Source organism: Carcharodon carcharias, chromosome 14 (genome assembly GCF_017639515.1).
Source record: "Carcharodon carcharias isolate sCarCar2 chromosome 14, sCarCar2.pri, whole genome shotgun sequence".
Classification (NCBI taxonomy): domain Eukaryota; kingdom Metazoa; phylum Chordata; class Chondrichthyes; order Lamniformes; family Lamnidae; genus Carcharodon; species Carcharodon carcharias.
In genome coordinates this window covers 138,430,161-138,447,523 of record NC_054480.1, presented here as the reverse complement: position 1 = coordinate 138,447,523, position 17,363 = coordinate 138,430,161, and the positions used below count along the sequence as shown (strand labels likewise).

General features: G+C 42.0%; 1 protein-coding gene across 2 annotated transcripts in view; it reads left to right on the top strand.

The window, feature by feature from the left end:
- Positions 1-17,363, top strand: part of polrmt (polymerase (RNA) mitochondrial (DNA directed)) — a 128,415-nt gene that overhangs the window by 26,310 nt on the left and 84,742 nt on the right. For both annotated transcript variants that reach the window (XM_041205092.1, XM_041205093.1), the window contains one exon: positions 10,252-10,438. In XM_041205092.1, coding sequence (XP_041061026.1) covers positions 10,252-10,438 — 187 coding nt within the window. The remainder of the gene's footprint in view (positions 1-10,251; positions 10,439-17,363) is intronic.

Here is a 17,363-nt window from a genome sequence, read left to right as displayed (position 1 = left end):
TCATTTGCTTTCATTATCGTATTATAATATTTAAATTTCCCATGTCCATTTTGGACAAAAGCACTGCCCACCTCACATAACAGATTAATAATGAGCAATAATAATAAACAGTCAATAATCTGATGAAGAAAATCAAGAATTCTACTTGTCACCTTACCACATTGTACTAAATCTTTTGATCTTTATTTTTTCCCAATGGAGGCAGTTTGCAGATTGGGCTATGTTTCAACATTTTTTGTTAACTATCTAATGTTAATGAATGATTGCTTGTTTTATTCTGGATGGTGTTCCTGCGCTCCTTCACAGTTGTCATTTGGCTGATGCAGCTGTCACCATGGTTTATGTTTTACCCTTCCAAGGGATGGAATGTTCTTTCATCATGTGGTGCTCCATATAGCATTCCAGCTGGCAGCTGAACAGCTAAAAAGTGCCAGTAGTGCGAGATGCACCTGCATGACAGGCATCCTCTAGGATTTAATGTTTGTCGATATGGGTTTGAGGCAGAATCATTTCGCCTGCATACTCCCAGGCCACAAATAATTTTTGGTCAAAATACACCTTTTGAAAAGGGATCTAGGAACAGCAGTAGGCCATTCAACCCCTCAAGCTTGTCGTGCCATTCAATGAGTTCATGGCTGACATGTATCATTACTCCATTTACCCAGCTTGGCTCCATATTCCTCGGCTAACAGGTTTAAAGTTGCTGATTGTGCTAGCACCTACTGCTTTTTGTTGGAAAGAGAGTTTGACACTTCTACCACCCTTTGTATGAAGAAGTGTTTCCTGACTTCTCTCCTGAATAGTCTGGTTCTGATTTAAAGGTTATGTCCTCTTGTGACTTGGTGACTTCCTCACCAGTCTATGTACATAATGGTGTCTTTGATTTTCAGCATTGAAGGAGCTGATGCTAGCTTTTATATAACATGATTGATCCACTGCATATTAATTTTCACCTCAGATATCTAGAAGGAGACACCAATATAGACACTGGTGTTTGCTGAATTATTAGTATTCTTATAAATCGATAAAAGCAGGTTAGGTGAAAGCGAAACTTGAAACTCGAAGCCATTCAAGGAGGAAATTATTTTTTATTGACCTAAATTTCTTGGAACAGTGAGTAAATCACAGTGTCTTTTTTAATTTGCTGTTCAAGGTCGTACAACAGGTAATGTGCCCTATTGGTCACAAACTCATTTTGTGAACACAAGCCTCTTTTAATCATTTGCAATTTTTTTTTAAGTTTTATTTTTGAATACACAAAGTAATTTTACAAATTCAAGATGGAGTAAATAATGATACAATAGGTTGTCAATGATCAATACTAGTTGACTTCCATTCATCGTTGGCACTAGAGATCATTGTGCACTCAGTTTTCTTGGTTGAATAAAAAGTGGTTGCTGATAGGAATGCCCATGATTAAAGTATTGTCTTTCTAATGGAACTATTTTAAGAACTGAAAGCATTTTTAATGACTCCAAGTGTATCAGCAACTCTATCTGTTTCTATATGCATTGACTATGATGCTCTACTTGCAGGATGTTTCAGTGACATTCTGAGGTGTCTTGACAGGGCGGATGTGGAAAGGATGCTTCCTGTTGTGGGAGAATCTAAAACTAGGGGTCATTGTTTTCAAAAAAAGAGGTCACTCACTTGATACAGAAATGAGGAGAAATATTTTCTCTCGAGGATTGAGTGTCTTTGGAATTCTCTTCATCAAAAGATGTTGGAAGCAGAGTCTCTGAATATTTTTAAGACACAGGTAGTTAAATTCTTGATAAGCAAGGGGGGTGAAAGGGGTAGGTGAGAATGTGGAGTTGAGGTTACAATTAGATCAGCCATGATCTTATTGAATGGCAGAGCAGGCTCGAGGGGCTGAGTGGCCAACTCTTGCTCCTAATTCGCATGTTTGTACATTGGCCCAGATCCTCTGCTCTTTGATTGTCGGATACCAGACGTACCCCCGATGATATGCGTTGGGGTTCCTCGGAGGTCCCAACACGCTGACTCTATGGGAATTGCCCAGGAGATTTGAACTTACAATTGGTAATACCCCTGCTCCCTGGGATCTACCGGAAAAGTCTGCGACTCTGAGTTGGAGTCAGAGAATTTGAACAGTTCCAACTTACTTGCCTGAATGGTTACCCAGGAAATGTTAGACAGAAAAATCCTTGTCTAACTCCTGGGTAACTATGCAACTCACCCCACTCCTGATCCCTCTGACTCCCACCCCTGACCACCCGCCCCCACTCATCTCTGACCCTTTGACTCCCCTGATCCACCCTCATCCCACTGACTCACCTTCCTGTCCCCCATGCTGAACCCCTGATCTGACCTCACCACCTGACTCTCCCCCCTGACCACCCTACTCCTTCCCAACCTTCAGACTACCCTCCGACTCAATCTCACCACTCAACTTCCCCCCGATTCCCCCCCCCGACCTCCTAACCCTACCTGACCTGACCTGACCTCACCACCCTATCCACCTGCACCCAACCCCCTTACTCACCCACCTATTCACCATTTACTCATTCACTCATACACACATACACTAACACACTGAGAGACTGTTTAAATGCCCCAGCTTTTCAGTTTGTTAGTGAACGCTTACCAGAATATGGTAACTAGTGTCGTGAAAAGTGGGTGTGGCTTATGTTCCCCTGACAAGTCAATGCTACAAAGAAGCAATTCAATTTCAAGAATGTTCCGCATTTCTGGAGAAATTGGGATCAGGAGTCCCAGCCAGAAATGCGGAGCTCCAGCTAGGTGCAGAAATGTAGGAGCGGAGTGGCAATCCAACGGTGATTGCTATTCCTCAGAAGATTCGGGCCATTGCATTTCTTGGTTTCAACATACTAATTGAGTAAAATGGGCCTAGAATCTCTGGAATTTAGAAGCGAGAAGAGCATTTGCATTGAAACATATAAGATTTTGGAAGAGCTTGATGGGTTGGATGCTGAGAAGCTGTTTCCTCCAGCCGGAGAGCCTAGAACTCAGGATGATAGCCACAGGGGTATTGACTGAGATGAGGAGTAATTTCTTCACTCAGAGCATTGTGAATCTTTGGGATTCTCTACCCCAGAGGTCCTTGGATGCTCAGTTGTTAACTATATTCAAGGCTGAGATCAATAGATTTTTGGGATGATAAGGAAATTGAGGGTTATGGGGATCAGACAGGAAGGTGCACTTGAGGTAGAAGGTCAACTTAATCTTCTTTAATGCTGGTGCAGACTGGAGGGGCTGTATGGCCTACTTTGTTTCTTATGTTCTTACTAACTGGTGCCCTGTGACATTGCATACATAGTCAGGCTTAGATGGGGCCTTTAGATCAAGCAGGGTTAGATGACAGGAAATAATTGGTTAAGGGCCATAGGGGAATGGTAATGTAGGAAGCCAGAGAGGAAAATGTTGGTGCAGCAGGATGGGGCACGAAAGAAATGGTAGAGAAGGGTTAGGGATCATTAGTTGAAACAGGAGAGTAGAGCATAGTTATATGCCTTGGTGGGAATAGAGGGAAGAAGCATGCTTAATGAGGAAAGAGAGCTGGTGGGGAAATGTGGGGTGGGGGAGTTAAATGGAATAGCAGTAGAAGTTGAATGAGAGGAGTTAGGAATAAGGGAGCAATGGGAGGGGGGGAGTGTATAATGTATTTAACTGGAGATGCAACTTCAAATGTATTCTAATTAAAGTAAATATTTTCACATCTATCAAAGAGTGGTGTCTGAAGAAAGCAATACAAATGAAATCCTTGTCATTGACATGTTCATGGCAGTGGTTAAATCACATAAGGTTTGGAACTGTATGATTTATAAACATTAAAATAATGACGTAATAAAATAGCAGCAGTAGAAAAGCTAGGAACTAGAATTAGTAAAGGGTAGTTGGTGCTTTAGATTACTGCTCAGCACACAAGACTACCTTCGAGGAAGTGAAAAATGGGGAATTAAAAACATAATTTTTATTTTTAGCAATCAACCTTCCAGAATCTGATTTGCTGAGTGTATTGCATGGAGCTTGAAAGAAAAGGATAGTGTACTATATTTTCAATATTATGTGCGCCACTCCTCAATGTATGTAATTGTTTTTCAAGGACACATTTTCCTAAAGTGCTCCTATAGTTGTGAAGTGAAATGGCTTCCTAGTGTGGAGGTATTTGAAAATGACTCATGAAATTAGGGATGTGTTCCACATTAAGGTTCTTTTTTCTTACCAGACCTTCTCATTTTTCTCCCCGCAAACACATGGCCGGGTACAGTTCCCACAAAACTGTGCTGCCCTCCAGTAGTTAACCGGAACAACCATTTTCTGTGTGAGTGGCAAGCAATTTGTCTGTAGCTGACGTCAAATTTAGCCCCATCCTGCCCATCCATCCACATGTCCCTTCCAACATGAGTCATTATATGGTAATTGAAAATCCTGACTGATTTGTTTGCACTCCAACCAAAGAGTTCCAAGCCCTTTTGTAGTGCCTGTGCCCCAAATAAGACCAGCAAACTCAACAAAGACTAGGAATTGAATCTGAGACTTCTGATGGAATGGCTTAGTGCCAGCATCAGGTATTGCCTTTATTTCCTCATCTAAGGGTGACAAACTTTTAAACCCCAAGTGTCTCAAAAATAAAATTTTATCTTGATGAAAGAATCTCAGCTGTTCAGCTTCTTTTCCATTGCAGATTGGATCCTGGGTGAATGATGCTAAAAATGGACTCACTCTGCAGTATGACATTTGGTTATTTATGTATATATGTTATACAAGCCTGTAGCACTCCATTTTGTATTGGCCTTGGAGGGAGTGCAACATAGATATGCCAGGATGATATCTAAGGGTTAAATTACAAGGAGAGATTACATAAATTTGGGTTGTATTCCTTGGAATTTAGAAGGTTAGGGATTAATTTTACCAAAGTTTTCAAAGTATTAAAAGAAATGGATAGAGTAAATTGAGAGAAATAATTTCAGCTGGTTGGGGAGTCAAAGACTGAGATATAATCTAAACATTCGAGACAGACCTTTCAAGTGTGAAATTAGGGAACAAGTGTGTGCAAAGGGTGGTAGAATTTTATAACTCTATTCCACAAGTGGTATTTAATGCTAAATCAATTGGAAATTTTAAATTTGAGATAGAGATGTATTTTTGTTATCCAAAAGTAATTGGGTATATTGAGCAAAGGTAGATGTATAGAATTAGGTTGCAGATCAACTATGATTTTGTTGAATGATGGAACAGGTTCGAGGGATTAAACGGCCTCCTCCTGTTCCTATGTTTCATTGCAGTTAAGTATGCTAATTTCAAATACGCATGGTAGTGTGGATATTTTCATGTAATCCATAGCACATTTCTTTTACTAGGCAGCTTTGAGATAAATTTCTCTTCATTTTGATTAAACAAATGTTAAATGTTAGTTTCCAAATGTAACGTAGTAATTCTCCATTTATGCTGCATCTTTAATGTGAAAAATGTCTCATGATGTACACAGATGCCCATGGAAAATTGGTCCTACCTAGTTTTGTAGAAGCATAACAGATCTGAAATGTGAACATCAGTTAGAACAGATCGGGTATCATGTTTTTTGTAGATTGGAGTGTAGTATAAACAGTTGTGCACATACAAGTCCAATTGAAGAATGGAGAAGAGGTGAAGGGTACAAGTCTTGATATTCAGATTATTTTGCACATAGTGTGGACCTCTAAATTGTAGTTCAGCACAACACTTTTCAAACACATTATGATGTACTGTCAGCCTTGGATTTCCACTCAGTACCAGCAGTAGCTTTTTGGTACCATTACCTGCTAATAATATTGCCTGCTGCGCCCTTTAGAACTGTGATACCTTTGTGCTCTGACTCACTGGCATAGCATATTGGTATGCCAGCTGGATAGCACAAATTGTTCCATTTTCTCAAAAGACTAATGTCAGCAACAACAACTTGCATTTATAAAGCACCTTTAATGTAGTAAATCCTCCCAAAATACTTCACAGGAGTGTTATCAGTCAAAAATTGACAATGGAATTGATTGCAAATGGAGTTGAATGAAGCTTAATGGAATGGGTGCTGTGGTTTTTGTTCTGATAATCTTGTAAATTATGAATTAAATCTAGTGCTAATGTCGGAAACAACCATTTGTGCACTAATGTATAATTATGAAATGTTTAGCCAAATTATTTTAGATGCAACCGCCTGTGGCTGCTGCTGCACAGCAAACAGAATGCACATACAGCAGCCACTATGGTTGTGATTGATATGATGGTCAGTGACTCAGCAAATTAAGTATGATGATCTAAATTTCCTTGATGTTGGGTCATTTGTAAATTGCAAAATGGAGAAAAGTGTTTTAATCTCCTAATAATTACGCATGAATGTAAAAATAATTTTAGTATGTTGTGCAATTCAAAGGCTTTTATTGATTATGGCTTGATAATTAAAAGTTTGTCAATCAATAAATTTTGCCACAAAAATTAATTTCACCAAACTGTCTAATGGGGAAAAGCACAGTTCTCACTCTGTGCAAATTTAGCTAATTTGTGCCAGGGCAATAATAAGCATAGTACAGTGGGCCTTGACATACCTCGACTAAGATGGAAAAATATCACTCAGGTTTTCTCTTGCTGATTGGCACCATTGATACCTGCTGGAAAGTATGTGAGAGACAGAATAGCACTCGGTTATGGTTAGTCCATGATGATTTATAGCTTCAGATCAAACACAAGAAAGGAAGCCTGCTGGTTAGTACCTACCACCCTCTCCCTGCTGTTAAACATCATTTGGAGGAAGCGCTAAGGTTAGAGCAGACAGAAAGTGTACTCTAGGTGCTAGACTTCAATGCCCATTGTCAAGCATACCTCCGTAGTACCAGCACTGATTGAGCTGCTGAGGCCTGAAGGAAATAGGAGCGAGACTAAGCTTGTGTCAGTGTGGCAGGTGGTGGAAAAACCGGAGTACCAGAGGGTAACCACAGAACCATACCTTAGCAAGTGTCAGCACCTTCAGCAGAAGGTTGTGAAGTGGTGGAAAGTAAATAAATGAAAAGAAAAAAAACCCTTGTGATGGTGTGGTAGATCACTGAAGTTTGGGATTTCAAATTTGAATCCCTAGTGCTTTGTTGTCTTCCGGTCCCATTGACCCCCGCAGTTCATTCTATATTTTGTCTACGATTTTATATTAGTTACCATTCAGAGAGTAAGTTTACATACATTGCTAAGAATACTGTAATAGGTAGCAGTTTTTTTATTGTTTACAGTACTGCATGCTGTCAGCTTCTGTGACGCTATCAGAATTGGGAGATGTAGGTTCAGGACAAGGTTTATTAAAGTAAATCGGTAATTCAGACAGTACTTCCCAGAACTTGTGATTAAAAATAATGATGAGCTAACAGTGCTCATGTTTAATAAAATATAATTTGAACATCAACTTACAGCAATTGCATGCACACAATTGAATGCAAAATTAGGAGGTTGCTGCCCACATTGCCCTGCTTGTCCAGAAGTTGTGTTATACCCATAGCTCACTGAGACACTCGGCATTGAAGCGTACAAACTGTTGCGAAATTTCTGTATTTATGTGATAGATACCCATTAAATGCACCAGAAAAAAGTAGGACTTGCCCATTGCAGTATAAGTAAATTTTTAATGACATGCTAAATCTTAATTTAACGTTGTGGAGTCTCATTCTTTTCTCATTTTTTAGGAACCTTTCCTTTGTGTCCCTTTTATCTTTTTCTTAATCCCATCTTTCTTTCCCCCTCTGTTTCACTTTCTACATGATTTGGTATTAAATTAGATATTCTAACTTACGTTTGCTGGTTCAGGCTCTGTGTTGTTCAGTAACAATTCTTCAATCTAGTTAAGGGAATATACAGTGGCTTGCCCTGTTCATACAGACTCCAGAGCCCCTGTAGAGGGTGCCATATGAAATGGCTTTGTCATTGCAGCCATTTCTGGTGTAAACCCATAAAGTCTGTGAGGCAAGCATATGGATAATGAATAGCTGGCAGCATTCACTCATTACTGACTGCAAAACCTGCCCCAGTATCTTTAGTGAAAGAAAGATCAGCATAACGGGCAGGTCCTCCGCCTCAAATGCCGTCGTAACTGCTTATTAAATGTGCGTAGTTTTCTAATAAATTGGAAATGTTCGACATGATGGATAAAATAATTTGTCTGATATCTTGCTTGCACTGTAACTTTGACTTAGAAAGGTACTTGGGAGCAGCTGCAATCCATTTCTAATTGGCTAAAAAAACCGACCATAAAGAAAGGGTTTTAAATAAATTAATTAAAGTAAAATTCGATCCGTCTCCCAGCAGACAAATCAGTTACGCTTTTTGTTCAAGAAAATGCAGCATACCATAAGGATTACATTTTATTTTAATGGGTTATGACAGCAGTGAAGTCAGGGAGCAGAAACTCATTGCCCAGTAAAGTGATGTTTCATTTTTGAGTGCTGTAATACTCTGAAAATAGCATGGAAATAGCATTGGTTGAACAAACCTAACTGGTAAGAGCAAGAAAAAATATATTTCCAAATGTAGCTGGTGCCTTTTCATATTTAAGTGTTGCAATAAAGATATATGTAGCTCGTGAAGTATAGTAGCTCGAATGTAGCTGAACTGATGTCAGTGTTTTGCACAGAGCAACTTTCCACAAATAGCTATGAAATTAATGATTATTTCTTTGGTTGTACTAGCTAAGGGAGGAAGGAATTTTACCAGGACAATGGGAGAACTCCCTGCTCTTCATATTGGTCCAGGTTTTGCAGTCAGCGCAAAGTGAAGAAGAAAGCTGCCTACAAAGATCTAGTGCTCTCTGTGGCATGGACTTCACCATTCCAATGTTAATTTGATTCTGGTACCAACTATAGGGGATTCCTGGCACCTAGCAACTGTGATGTCATCAAGCAGGTTAAGCAGCCTATCACATTAAAAAAAAATTCTGAGGCAGCAAACAGAAGTAAAATGCACTGATTATCCTTCACATTTTAATAATTTTACGAAGAGTGAAATAAAGATTGGGACATGCACGTGGGATTAACGCAGAAGCTGAAATAACCGTAAACTTTAAAAAAAAAAGGCTGCAGCTGTGGAGATATAATGGAGTTAACATTTCAGATATTTGGCAAAAGGTCATCAACCTGAAAACCCTTTCTCTCTTCACAGATGCTGCCTGGCCTGCCGAGTTCTCTGTTTTAATTTCAAGTTTCCAGCATCTGTAGTACTTTACTTTTATTTTCTTTTTAATCATTACATTAAAAACATAGAAAATTTATCATAATGGAGAAACTTGATATTGCACAAGTACAAATGTTCAGTGCCAGAGAGGTTGTTCAACAGGAAATATGATTTAATATACCATTAAAAATCCAGGTACACCTCTTACAGCAAGGCATAACTTTTTCCCAAGGTTTTTACAGTGAAATTGACGTGTAATACTAAAAACTGGAAGTTCATGTCAATTCAAGTGATTTTAAAGTTTTCCATCTGTGGGGTCTTCAACAGTGAGTGTACCTTGTAGATGAGCAATGAATCACTGACAGCAACTTCTGGATTTCTATGTTTAACTGTGCATTTGTGTCATTTAACTGTGTCAGTTTCACAGTTTTAATGATGGTGAATGCTGATAGTATTTGCAAAACAACCACAAAATCCGAGCCATAGTGTCACGACTTAGGCTTAATGTCTTTTCTGAAGGACAGCATGTCCCAACAGTGCTGCATTCCTTCAGTGTTGCAATGAAGTGTCAGTTCAGATTTTGAATCAAACCCTTTGCTTTGGGCTCAAATTCACAATCCATCAACCTATATGTTAGTGTTAAGAAGTAAAGCAATCTAACAAGGAGAAGTACTTTATATTAGTCGTATTTCCATGTGAATCACTTGCCCAGGGCTGTATGCTTTGGTCAATATCAAGTCATAGCCCAGAATTCTTTCATTTGGATATCTTATACTCAATGACCCCAGAGTGCCCTCACAGACTTGGTGGTTTTCTGTTGGAGACAGTGATTTTGATCTCTCCCAAAAAGAGGAGCTTGAATAAAAGTGAGTGTAGTCTAATATGTTTTCATATAGGCTTTTTATAGCAAATGAGTTTATGTTTTCAGATTATGAAGACTGAATAAATACTGTACTATCTCCAGGTTATGATGTGTTGAGCAGCAATGTGCATTAAGAAGAAATTTGTAATCTTTGGGAAAATTAAAAATTTGTGCAACTTTTCACGTTTCCAGAGTTACTCATAATCTGTATAAAATTATTTTCCTAGGTGCCTTCAGCAGCTAAAAGAAGATGGCTTCACAACACAAGACTTGTTTAAGACTTGTGTGTTCCGGAAAGATGAAAGAGAAATGGTAATGAAAGCCATTTGTGCTGTAAGCCCTGACTTCCAGCTCCAACCTGAACCTGAAGTGGAGTTTTGCCAGTCTCCATTAGTGAACCACTTTTATTCAAAGGTATGAGGGATAGATTTGCATTTTAAATAAAGTACCTCATGGAAAATACTGTGTACCAAATCCATTTACACACCTATCTTTTCAATAGATTGATTATTTGGTGACCATATGTTGCACTTGAGTGATTTGTTTGTATATACTGATGAACATAGAGTGAAACCAACAATTGGTGGCACCTCTGCACTCTAATTGAGATCTGAAATTTGTTTGCTGAAATCTGTGTTCTGCCACATTTGTTGTAGTTCCAGCTAATTATAGTGGGCTGTAACTTCTTAGCTCCTCACCATCAGATTTGGGAAGTACCCCAGAGAACCTCTGGGGAACCCCTCCCGGAACTTCAAAGGTAAGAGCTTGCACGGCAATTGCCCTGCTCTGGGACCATTCAAAAATGCAACTTAAATCGCAAACTTCGGATGGTTCTGACTGTGTTACACAAATAGTTACTCAGAAAATGTTAGAAGAATTCAAACTTCTTCTAACTTCTGGGTAACTATTTTAAAGATGCTGGCTCTGCCCACACCCCCCAGGACACACCTCCCACACCCCTAACTCCCCAGGGTCTTCCCGACTATCCGCACCAATACGTTATTCCCTAAACTCCTCATGGGATTCTCCCCGACTCAAACACCCCCCACCCACCCACCCACCCACCCACCACCACCACCACCACCACCACCACCACTCACCCTGCATTACCGACCAGACAGGACACCCACTTCCTATGAGCATATGAGATAGGAGCAGAAGTAGGCCATTCGGTCCCTCGAGCCTGCTCCACCATTCAATAAGATCATGGCTGATCTGTTTGTGGTTTGATTTCCACATTCCCATCTGCCCCCAATAACCTTAGATTTTTGTTAGGCAAGGGAATCAATCTACCTCTGCTTTATAAAATATTCAGTGACCCAGCCTACGTCGCCTTCTGAAGCAGGGAGTTCAAAAGTCGCACAACCCTCTGAGAGATAAAGTTTCTCCTCATCTCTGTCCTATGAGGGCAACCCCTAATTTTAAAACAGGGACCCCTAGTTCTGGGCTCACCCATAAGAGGAAACAGCCTTTCCATGTCCACCTTGTCAAGACCATTCAAGGTCTTATATACTTTAATCAAGACACCCCTCACTCTTCTAAACTCCAGTGGAAACAACCCATCCTCAGAGGACAACCCACTCATTCCAGGTATCAATCTAGTAAACTTCTCTGAACCACCTCCAGTGCATTTACATCCTTCTTTAAATAAGGAGACCAGTATTCGAGATGCGGTCTCACCAATGCCCTGTATAACTGAAGCATAACATCCTTACTTTTATGTTCAATTCCTCTCATAATAAAGGATAGCATTCCATTAGCCTTCTTGATTACATGCTGTATCTGCATACTAATGTTTTGTGACTTATGCACAAGAGCACCTAGATCCCTCAGCGCTTCAGAATTCTGCAGGCTCCTCAGTTTAAGTAATACTCTGCTTTTTTATTTGTCCTGCTTTTTTATTTCTCCTGCCAAAGTGAACAACTTCATATTTGCCAACATCATAGTCTATCTGCCAGATTTTTGCCCACTCACTCAACTTATCTATATCCATCTGCAAACTCCTTATGTCATCTTAACTGCATATTTTTCTGCTTATTGTTGTATCGTCTGCAAATTTAGCTACCATGCCTTTGCTCTCCTCACCTAAACCATTGATGTAAATTGTAAAAAGTTGGGGCCCCAGCACAGACCCCTGTGGGATTCCACTCATCACACCCTGCCAATCAGCGAAAGACTGATTCTCTGTGCATTCTCTGTTTTCTGCCAGCCAGCCAATCTTCTGTCCAGGCTAACATGTTACCCCTACGCCATGATCTTGCATTTTCTGCAATAACTTTTGATGTGGCATCTTATCAAATGCTTTCTTCAAATCCAAATACAGTACGTCTACAGACTCCACTCTATCACATATTACTCTTTCAAAGAACTCTTAATAAATTGATCAAACATGATTTCACTTTCATGAAACCATTCTGACTATTCCCGATTACCTTGAGCTTTTCTAATTGCCCAGCTGTAACCTCTTTAATGATCAACTCTGGCACCTTCCCCGCGACAGACGTCAAGCTAACTGGCCTATAGTTTCCTGCCTCCCTCCCTTCTTGAATAGAGGGGTTGTTTTTGCTACTTTCCAGGCTGATGGAACCTTTCCAGAATCTAGGGAATTTTGGAAAATTAACACCAACGCATCTACTATCTCATTAGCCACCTCTTCTAAGACCCTAGTATAAAGTCCTTCTGGACCTGGAAACCTATCAGCCCGCAGCTCCATCAGTTGGCTCAGTACTACTTCCCTAGTGATGGTAATTTCATCAAGTTCCCCTCTCCCCTCCACCTCCTGATTTACAGCTATTACTGGAATGTTTTTTTGTATCATCTGTAGTGAAAACAGAAGCAAAAATATTTGTTTGTTTCATCCGCCATTTCCTTATTACCTACTACCATTCTCACTCTCTAGAGGACCAACACTCACTTTATCTACTCTTTTCCTGTTTAAATATGTGTAGAAACTCTTGCTATCCGTTTTTACATTTCTAGATAGCTCCCTCTCATATTCTAATTTGTTTCCCCAATTAACCTTTCAGTCATTCTCTGCTGTTCTTCATATTCCGACTAATCATCTAACCTGCCACTCATCTTTGCACGGTTATATGCTTTTCCTTTAAGTCTGATACTTTCCCTAACTTGTTTAGTTAGCCATGGATAGTGAGTCCTCCCTTTAGAATTTTCCTTTATAGTTGGAATATACTTGTTCTGAGTATTCTGAAATATCCTCTTTAATGTGTGCCACTGCTTCTCTATTGATCTATCCCCTAGCCTAGTATCCCAGTTCACTTCAGCTAGCTCACCTTTCATGCTCACATCGTTGCCCTTATTTAAGTTTAAAATGCTAGTCTTAAACACATTCTTCTCCCTTTTAAACTGAATGTAAAATTGAATCATATTGTGATCGCTGCTACCTAGAGATACCTTTTTTCTGAGGTCATTTAATCCTGTCACTTCACACAATACCAAATCTAATATAACCTGCTTTCTGGTTGGTTACAAATGTGCTGGTCTCAAAAACCATCTCATAAGCATTCTATGAACTCCTTATTCAGTCCAATTTTTCCAGTTTATATGCAGATTAAAATCACCCATGATTATTGCTGTCGCTTTATCACAAGCACCCAATATTTCTTCTTGTATACTTTATCCTACATTGTGGTTACTGTGAGGAGGCTTGTAGACCATACCCAGTAGTGACTTCTTTCCCCTGCTATTCATCATCTCCACCCAAAGTGATTCTACATCCCGATTTCCTGAACCAAAGTCATCTTTAACTATTGCACAAATTCAATCCTTGATTAACAGTGCTACCCCTCCACCTTTCCCGAGCTTCCTATTCTTCTTGAAGGTCATATACCCCTCAATGCTCAGGACCCAATCCTTGTCATCTTGCAGCCAGGTCTCCGTAATGGCTATCAGATCGTATTTATTTACTTCAGTGTGCACTATCAATTTGTTTACTTTATTACAAATGCTATGCGCATTCAGATACAGAACCTTTTGTTTAGTCTTTTTGTTATCTTTGTGACATCTAGTCTTGATTCTTTGTGCATTCTTAGGAAGGGACAGAGAAAAAAACCTGCCATTCTCTGACCCTCATTTCCCATATTATTTTCCTCTCTTACCTTGTAACTACTTTTTGATGTACCACATCTTTCCACATTTCTTCCCTTGCCCCCACTATCTAGTTTAAAACCCTCTATACTTCCCTAGTCATGTGGTTTGCAAGAACACCGGTCCTAGCCCGGTTCAGGTGTAGACCATCCCAACGGTACAGCCCCCAGCTTTCCCACAAACTGGAACCTGCTTGTCCCACACCAGTCTTAGAGCCACATATTCATCTCTCTAATTTTATGCACCCTGTGTCAATTTACACCTTCCTCAGGTAATAATCCGGAGATTATAACCTTTGAGGTTCTGCTTTTCAATTTAGTGCCTAGATCCTCATACTCTCTATGCAGAACTCATTCCTAGTTCTACCGATGTCATTGGACCATGACAACTGGATCCTCCCGCTCCCACTGCAAGCTCTTCTCCAACCCTGAGTGGATGTCCCAAACCGGGACATCAGGCAGGCAACACAGCCATCTGGACTCTCACCCCTTGCTACAGAAAACAGTGTCAATTCCCCTCACTATACTGTCCCCTACTATCACTACATTTCTTTTTGCTCCCACTAGTTGAATAGCTTCCTATATCCCGGTGCCATGCTCAGTATGCTCATACACCCTGCAGCCCCAGCTCTCATCCAGACAAGCTGAAATTTATCTGGGCAGCTACAGAGGCTCACACTCCTGCACTCTGGGTCACCTTACATGCCTCATTCGCAGTCTCACCCTCCTGCCCCTGACCACTGACCGGATCAGAAGACCCTATCCTAAGGGTGTGACCGCCTCTTGGTACAAACTATCCAGGTAACCTTCCCTCTCCCTGATGTGTTGCAGAGTCCGCAGCTCAGCCTCCAGCTCAGTGTCTGAGCTGAAGCTCCTCAAGCTGCAAACATACTGCAGATATGTTTGCCCTGGATTGCAATGTTATTCAGGAATTCCCACATGCTGCTGCCTTGAAACATCCCACATCCTCGCACCCTTAATGTGTTTTATATAATTGCTTAATGAGATTAATCACTTATTTATGTTGCTTTTGTATATATCTTATTAACTTTACCACCCATTTGTGTACTATTTTAAATCTTAGCGATATACTAGAACTTACCCACTTACCAGATACTCATCAAACAGCTAGCTCCTTTCTCTGTGGTAGAGCAAGAACCAATTCCTGCAGGGTGAGAAAGATAGAAAAAGGAAACAAACACCTCCTTCCCCCATTTCGCTGAACTGTACCCCCCAAACTCCAAGTCTTCATTCAGTGACCTCAGCTGCACTCTGCCTGCACTCCTCCCCCCTCCACCCCCCCAACCTCCCCCACAGGCCCTATCCCGCTCCCAACCAGACATCCGCACCCCCCCCATATCAAACCCTCACCACCCACCAGCCTCCCCCGATGCCCGACCCTCTGACCTAATGTCCAACATCCCTCACCCCCCCCCACCCGACGTTCGACCCCACCCATCGCCCTCCCAATGCCTGACCCTCCCCCGATGCCCAACCTCCTCTATAATCCCCAATGTCCGACCCCCCCCCCCCCCCCCCCCCCCCCCCCCCCCGCACCATGTCCAACTCCCATCTGATGACCGACACACCCCCACCCCCATCGATGTCCAATGTCACCACCTTCTCAAGGACAACTAGGCATGGGCAATAAATGCTGGCCCAGCCGACGAAGCCCACATGCCATGAATGAATAAAAAAAATGGTTCCCACCCACCACCGACTGCAGACCAGCCCCCACCCCACCCGACCTCTGACCCCCCCCACACCCCCAAATTCTATCCGCTTATCTTAAGTACTTACCTTTTCCCTGGCCTGTCAATTTCAATCAGACCTTTAAACTTACCCTGTTCATGTCAGCTAGTGCCATAAAAAAGGGGCGTGTCCTTCTTCAACCTGACTCTGCTGGACTGTGACGCTGTGCTTTGGAGGCTGCTGCGCTGCCTGGATCTCGCCCAGCCTGAGTCAGAAGGTTAGATGAGACCGGCACGGAAGAAATTTTGCGTAAATAATTGGGCACAAAGTGGCAGTTGCATGCTGATTGCCACTTTGAGGAAGTTATGGCCCAATGCGTGAAATTTCCTGTGCTCACTGATGTTGGGTGTAATCGGTGGCATAAACAGACAATATGGCGTGACCAGTTTTACGACGGCGGGAAACCAGTTCGTCATCATCCACTTTGCATTTCCTGCTATTGGATGTCAGGAACCTCATTGTAATACATCAGCATGTCGTTATCAGGCCAGCCCGTCAGAACCACTCCTCCCCACCACCAAACCCCCCAGTTGAATCGTCTGTCAACAACACATAAAAGGCGTGCACTTGGCGGTCTGCACTTTGAGGGGAACTCGGAGGTGAGTACACAGTAAAGTTGTGCAGCGCTTACCAGGGTCGCCTGTTGGACTTCAAGCATCAGGGGGTCGGGGCAAGGGCAGCCCTGCCATTGAGTATAGCACACAAGCATTTGGGATGGAGGGTAGCGTGGGCGAGGGAAGTGGCCACGCATTAGGGAAACCTGCATAAAGTGACCATTCCTCTGCAACTGAGACAGTTCAGGCGCAGCCACGTTAATATAATTGGGGCTGGGCTCCTAGCTTAACTGCCCACCCAGGCAATGCAGAGGCATCAAAGTGCCACCAAGTGCTTCAGAGATCCCCTCGCCGCGTCCCCTGCCCCCGAGCGCAGACTGCGAAGTCATGAGCATTTTGGTGGACTGCAGAACAGATGGACAACTGCACACCTTGTACAATCTCCTCGCTAAAACTGGCCATGGAGGAGTCACTGCTCGAGGCGCTCGCAGCTCCTTGCAATGTCAGCATCCCAGTTTGGACCGGTCTCCCCCATGGTTCAAGCTAACAGGACAGCCGTGCAGCACACTAACTTCTGGCCATCCAGGTGATGTCAGAGAAGTTATGAAGCGTAAAGAGACCATCACACTTAACCAGGGCAGGTTCTTAGTACACCCATGCTAACCACATGTATCCCTCTTTCATCCTGCAGGAGTAGTATATAAGAATCATGGAGCCTGGTGAACTAGCTGTATGCCTGATCGCCTACAGAGCACAAAGGCGACAGATGAAAGAGTGACTGAGGCCCATGGCTGCGCAGAGGTAGGAGCAGCAACCTCAGGAAGAAGGGGCAGCTGGAACTCCCGCTCACGGCACCCAAGGGCCACAGCGAGCCATCGCAGTCTGGTGCCCAGCAACACCCAGGGTCTATAGACGCTACCTTTCATTCCT